At 33.6% G+C, this 7,465-nt stretch overlaps 1 protein-coding gene across 3 annotated transcripts in view; it reads left to right on the forward strand.

Moving 5' to 3' along the window:
- The window catches only part of LOC107548902 (uncharacterized), a 40,237-nt gene that overhangs the window by 15,933 nt on the left and 16,839 nt on the right, over positions 1-7,465 (forward strand). For all 3 annotated transcript variants that reach the window (XM_016229762.1, XM_016229763.1, XM_016229764.1), the window contains 2 exons: positions 6,566-6,617; positions 7,313-7,393. In XM_016229762.1, coding sequence (XP_016085248.1) covers positions 6,573-6,617; positions 7,313-7,393 — 126 coding nt within the window. In that variant the 5' untranslated portion in view covers positions 6,566-6,572. The remainder of the gene's footprint in view (positions 1-6,565; positions 6,618-7,312; positions 7,394-7,465) is intronic.

Here is a 7,465-nt window from a genome sequence, read left to right on the forward strand (position 1 = left end):
TGTATGGTACACATTTCTGACGAGTGCTTGCGGTGTTCGGCCAATCACAATGCACTGGGTCAGCTGGCCAATCAGAGCAGACTGTGCTTGTCGGAAGGAGGGACTTTGTTGAAAACGAAGCGTTTGAGAGAGGCGGGGCATAGAGGACCTACAATAATGTACAGTATTTGAAAATAATGTGTTTTTTGAACATTAAAGCATGTCAACATATTCTGTTACACCAAATACACAAAATAATGATCTTAAAAAAAAGCATCATATGACCCCTTTAAAATTATTTAAAAATATGGACTTTTAAAAATAAATAGAATTTCACTATTTACTAAAATTCATGAAAAAGTACTGAAATCAGTACTATTTTATATCAGAAATATCTAGTGAATGTTTTTAAAGCTGAAAGGTAAACTTCATAACTTAAAACCTTCTCTAGTCAATAGACGTTTTTTGAAATTTGTAATGTTATAAAATTATTATTATTTTTTAACAAAACGTTAGTAAAAAGCAACTGCATGACTTTGACATTAAACAGATCTATTAAACACATCAAATTTAAACTATTTGTTAAAATATTACTTTTTCCAGGATTTGTGAGAGAAAATAAGTTACCTGGACCAGTCGATATTAATGCTTAACGGTCATTATACAAAATATTTGACAGCAGAAGATTGCAATTTTCCAATCAGAATCAAGTATTCCAGAGAGCTGTGTAATACTTTTTTTATAGACTTTTTTTTAGACTGTTGAATTATTGAAAACTAATGCATATCTGAGGGTTTATCTCAATAGTTCCTCAAATAGAACACCTTTAAGTGTCATTACTTGGGAATGCTTTGAAACAGGCAGTGGGCAGATGAATTCTGTTTTCCACACACTGTGGGCTTCAGACCCCAGGGATTTGACTGTTAAACCATTAGAAATTAGATTAGAGACTGGAGATTACTAGCTGTCCGTCTCTGTCAGACATGAGGCGGTGAGGGAGGTCGGGCAGTTAGGATGGGTTGTTTGATCAGTATTATCATGCACTGTGAAACCTTTGATTTCTGATCTGTCCATCTGTCTGTGGCTGAGAGGCTGTTTGCTGTGATTACAGCAGGATTAGGATATTTTTTAGTTATTGCGTTTCAGATTTTGAAATTGCTGTGTTGGTACTATGGTTCACTATGGTTCTATGGATATGGATATATGATATGTGGTACTTTGATATATACCATGGTATTACTTTTTTACTATATTCATATACCTTGGCATTTAAATGGTACTGTGATGCCATGAAGTATATAATTTACCGTATATAGTATTCAACAGCCATTGTCATAGTTTTGTCATATTATATTTTATGGTAATTCCATAATTATAAAATACTATGGATTTACCCTGGTTTTTGATATGGTAGTGGTACAATGAATTGCATGGATTTACAGTATATGTAATGATTACCATATTCATGTAAATACATTAATTCAATAAATTTACTTCATAGTGTACAGAGATCCGATGGTCATGTAAAACCCAGTAATATTATGTAATTTTAAAAAGCAAAAGTTGTCAAAATTAATAATATGGTACATCAAGAAAATTTCTGTAGGGAACTTAAAATAAAAGAAAAAAGAAAAGAAAAGTAATGAAAATTAATAATCATCATTCCAAATTATATCCACTATAGATATTTCAGATTTTTTTTAAAAAGATATTAGTTTCCATGACTTGGAAATAAAATGTAAAAGTAATGAAAATGAATAATATTAATAAAATATTAAAAATAATTATATAACAGAATTATTTATAGTGAATACAATTTTGTATGTTAAAAGGTCATAAATTAATATATTTATATTACATCTTCTGTAAATGTCTTTCTAACATTAACATGATTAAATGAATGTTTAAAAATCATAAGATTTTTTAAAAAGTATTTTTAAATGGAAAATCATAAAATATTTAATATCTGAAAGTCATTCAAATTCAAATTAAACTTCACATTTTTCAAATTAATTATTTTATTTTTCACATATGCTAAGCTAGAAATTATAGTACAATCTCTATAACACAACTGTTAAAAATTGTAATCCTATTATTATGAATGTCTGGGGAAATTATAGAAAATCTATATGTGGCAACTCCATAAACATATAGATATATCACATTATCAGTACATATATAGCAGTATTGCCATCTCATACTATGACTATACCATGCAGTACTTTTTTGGGTACTTGAGGCTTGAGTCATGCAATCAGAGAGATGGAAAGGAAGAAAGAAAGTGATTGGCAAGGTCTGGAAGAGCAGGAGGAGGAGGAGAGGAGTGGATATTTTAACAGCTGATGGTTCTCAAACATGAGGAGAGGTTGAGGGCCAGCGTTTGCCCATAACTCAGCCAGCGTTCAGCCTGTGCTGACAGTCCAGCTGTGAGACGGACAGCACCCATCTCAGGCCTGGCAGTGAGAAGCAGCGTGGGCAGGACTAACCAGCATGACCTTCTCCTGTTTGTCGCCACACTGGGCGTCTTAATTCACCCTCTGAACCTTAGCAGGCTGCTGTAATCTGAGTTGACTGAGGCACAGAGGAATGATAATGCATCGGAATTCTGGATGCAGGAATTCGAGTTCCAGTCTGTGGATCTGGAGTGCTTTGGAACATTAAACTGGGAGACATTTATATGCAGAAGCACATGTGGGTGTATGTGAGTGTGTGTGTGTGTGCGCGCGCACACGTGTGTTTATAATATCCGTCCACTCACAGGCATAATTTATTCAGATTTATTGCATAAAATAGCTCTTCTCTGTGAGCATTTTTTAAACACTGCAGTTATAAAATTAAAGTAGCTTTCATTCAAAATTAAACAAAGCAGTTTAAAGTCATATAAACCACAAAGTATTTTGCTCTATTATTGTTCATGGCTGGTGTGGTATTTTTAGAGTAGGGACAGCAGCAGGACAGAGAAATAGGTCAGATTAAATGCAGGTAAATGTCATTATTGTACTGTGAATGAAACTAAAGCTCTCATGCCTGTAGACTGCTTTTTTTTACTATAATGGATAATTCTCTTGTGTCACTACTTGGTCTCATTGGAAATTTGTTGTAGCGCTATTACTATAGTGTGGCGGAACTATGGATAGAAGAGTGACAGTATCAGATAGAAATACTAAATGATGAACATATTAATATACTGTTTTGTTTGTTTGTTCAATGGCGCAAAGTACACAACTAGTCAAAACGTTATGCATTTCTAAGGATCTTAAACAGTGATCTAAATGCTTATAAAAATTCTTTAATTATTACAAATTTTCATAACTTTTAGAAAAAAAAAATATATATATACACTATAGAATGAATGGATCATTTTATTTTATTTTAAATTGTTGACTGTTTGAAATGCTTATGGAATTCTTTAATTAATGATTACACATTTTCACAACTTTTAGAAGAAAAAAAAATTCACTATAGAATGACTGGATTATTTTATTTTATTTTATTTCTAATTCACATACATTCATTTGTTGTTGTATAACCTTAATTACTTAATTTGAAAAAACTGAAAATATTAGTAATTATTAATAATAAATATTTGAATATATCTCTCCACAAATTTTCTGTTTCAATAAGAAATATGCGATCAAAGGGAAAAAAACCTTTGGGGGTGATATTAATAATGATAAATTAATGTGTAATTTCTATACATAATAAATTTGTTATTTTCATCTTTGATTACTGGAAAATATTAGCCCAAAATAATGTTAAATAAGTAGTGTCTAAACTTTTAATTGGTAGTGTAATTCTTGTCCTTGTTCTTGTCCAGTAAAACACAATATTATCATGGTACCATATCCAAAACACCATGTAAAGTATTTGTTATTGAAAGCAGATTTATTAATTTATTATTTTTAATTAATTTTGTTAATAAATAAATAAATCTATTTTTAGTGCATTAAATGACTGTCACTGGTCATCCTAGTTTTATTCAGAAATATTTGTTTCATTCTAAATATACCATTTAATCCTAATGCTTATTTTTTAAGTGTAAAAGGGTATGTGAGGACAGGGACATCTCTGAGTGCACATTCTCACAAAACCTGATGCACTAATGTGGGTAAATGCATCTCTCTCTGCCATATACTACTTAAGCTCCACCTCAAATTAGTAAGGCATCTTGTTAAGTGGTAAGACATTTAAAGAGATGATGGGTCGCTATCAGCACGAACACCAGTGTCATCAGGGGAAATGTTTTTGTTTGCGAGTTCCTGGTTCCCTTGAGAATCTGCAGGGCAAATAAGACACTGACGGTATGTGCTAAGGTCACTAGTGTGGCGTTAGATCACAAAAACATGTGCTTGTTTGCATTGTTGTAGATCTGTTTGTTAGATAGCATTAGGTGCACAGCCACTAACCAGAGCAGAAGAGTGCAATCTGAGCAGGCATTATTACATTTAGGGCAGCCTGTACACATTTGCTGTCAGATGGACCCTCATCTAAGACATCACATGTCTTCAGAACAGTTTGTGTTTAAGAAATGGACATAACAAGCTTGACATTTTAACCAAAGGCCACACGTGACAGCGCTTAGCACGCATGTCGCAGATCACATTCATACGTCATATTCTGTTCTTGGCCCCAGAGAGCTTTGTCATTCACGTGTGTTTCGTAACTAAATGTCGTAATTTGAATGCCATGTAACCTTGCATTCCACCTGTGACAGCAGTGTATATCGTATTTATTTCTGTACAAAGGGGGGATGTCTGTCTTTAGCGGGCTATTCTTACCCCAACAACATTTGCTTTGCAAGTCCAAACATCCGAGAAATGGCCTTGAATGAAGTTCAGGGTATATGACATCAATACTGCACTGGACAAAAGTACAAAGCAGATATTTACAGAGCACTGTAATGTTTTAACTCACTGTATTCAGCTTCATCTTTTCATAAATCAGATCAACACTTGCTTTTCATGCACCAAAAATTATTTAAAAGCTGAAATTAATGTGAAAATACTTTGTTCTTTTCCCTTTTGATGTGCAGAGCCATAATTGGCAATAGGGAAACCTGTTTGGAAACCATCAGTAGTGTTTGCAAATGCATTAAATGAATGCATATTTCACCTAAAAATGAAATTGTTGTCATTAATTACTCACCCTCATGTCGTTCCAAACCCGTAAGACCTTAGTTTATCTTCGGAACATGAATTAAGATATTTTTGATGAAATCTGAGAGCTTTCTGACCCAGCATTGACAGCAAAGGTACTACCATGGTCAAGACACAGAAACGCAGTAAGGACATCGTTAAAATATTCCATGTGACCTCAATGGTTCAACCTTAATTTTACAAAGTTACGGAAAAACTTTTTGTGCACAAAGAAAACAAAAATAACGACTTTAATAAACAATTTCTTCTCTTCCGTGTCAGTCTTCGCCATGGTATGCTTGGGAACACATTTTCTTTGCGCACAAAAAGTATTCTTGTGACTTCATAAAATTACAGTTGAACCACTGATGTCACATGGACTATTTTAACAATGTCCTTACTACCTTTCTGTGCCTTGAACGTGGTAGTTGCATTACTGTCTATGCAGGGTCAGAAAGCTCTCGGATTTTATAAAAAAATATCTTAATTGTGTTCCGAAAATGAACGGATTTGGAACAACATGAGGGTGAGTAATTAATGACAAAATTTTCATTTTTGGATGAACTATCTATTTGAATAATGATAATTTATTAAAATAATTATAATTTAATAAATGTAAATACATTTCTTTGTAATTATTTGTGAACTTTACTAGCAATTTCTGATGGAAAATTGTTTCGAATTAAATTATTTTCAGTCTGCTCAGACACTTCATAGCGGCTACATCTGCTACAGACAAGTACTATTTTCTCCAGGAAATGTAAAAAATCATTGCAGCTCCATTTGGTGCCACTATTATCATTTGGTGCAGCAATTACACACTTCACTTTATATTATTATATTTTTTATACATGACATCATGAAAACTCATTTGAGCTGACAGCACTTAACACAACCTCTTCTGTTGAGTACAAACTAAATGACACAGCTTGTTCTGTCTGTTTAACTGCAAAGCGATATCAGGCTCTTTATCCATTATTTATTGACATGAGACATTATGTTACTCTGTCCCAGACAAGGCACTCCACGTAGATATATCTGACGCATGAAGTGTCAAAGAGTGACATGCCAGCTATGACAGTTATGGTTAGCTAGCACATCATGGACACCATCAACCAGCGAGCGCACACACACACACACACACACACACACACACACACACACACACACACACACACACACACACACATCAAACCATGTACATCTTTCATATTTTATGTTCACATTTATCCTTCAGGCATAGAGAGAAGAGCCCCACCAGCACTTCTTTTCTTTCTTCCAGCTCTGACGCCCACCATCAAGTCACCCCCTACCAAATCTTCTCTCATGCCAACCTACACGTGCCAATCACAGCTTGTTACCAACCTGTTCTTAGTCTTCTAGACAGACATTGACGGTAGGTTGTTAGCAAGAATAGGTTGTTTATCTCTCTCTCTTTCTTTCTGTGTCAGGATCATAATGGAGGAAGAAACCCTGCTGCGAGCGAGACTGCAGGCTATAACAGTGAGTATCAGGCTGGATTTGTATTCTTTTTGGTTTTGTGTAATAGGGAATTGAGGTTTTACATTGGCAAGTGAAATGTTATCACTGTATATATTGTTATTTGGCTTTGTTGTCAAGTTGATACTCACAAAACCTGTCTGAAACATGAACAGTATATGCATTTTGCATTGTTATGTCTGGTAACCTTGATAAGGTGACAGTTTTTATTGTGTTATTTAACTAAAATCAGGAAAAAGTAACTCTCTTAACAGTGTAATCTTAATACTTCGGTAGCCTTAATGATATGAACCACTCAAACATTACTGGCCACGCAACAAATCCAAGAGATTAATCTATGTTTATCTGCTTAAAAGTTTGTTGGTTTCTGTCAGTATATGAACTCTATTAAAGAACACTTGAAGAGTGTTTATGGAGAAATCGGTCCATGTGCTATTTCTGTCCACACTCAGCCTTTGAGCTGTTCATTTTATACATGAAGTCACGGTTTATTAGAGAGTTAAAAATAATGCTGCAAAGCCTTCCTCTCAAAAAGACTATATTAATTCTCTCTAGCATGCATGCTTGTGTTAATAGCAAGACATTAAACGCCACTTATAGAAAAATAAACAACAAAAGAATATGGGGGTCAAGGTGAAATAAAAAAAAGGTTTAGGATATTTTTTACTTTACATAAGATGACTCTGATTTCTCAACAGGACAAAAGAAGAATTCGAGAGGGGATAGAAAAGAAACGAAGAAACATTGAAGAAGAGAAATTAAAGCTACAATATCTAAAGGTATGTATTGACATGAATAATAATTATTAAATATTATTGTTTAATTATATATATATACTGTATATATATATA

Source organism: Sinocyclocheilus grahami, unplaced genomic scaffold (genome assembly GCF_001515645.1).
Source record: "Sinocyclocheilus grahami isolate Dianchi unplaced genomic scaffold, SAMN03320097.WGS_v1.1 scaffold357.1, whole genome shotgun sequence".
Lineage (NCBI taxonomy): Eukaryota > Metazoa > Chordata > Actinopteri > Cypriniformes > Cyprinidae > Sinocyclocheilus > Sinocyclocheilus grahami.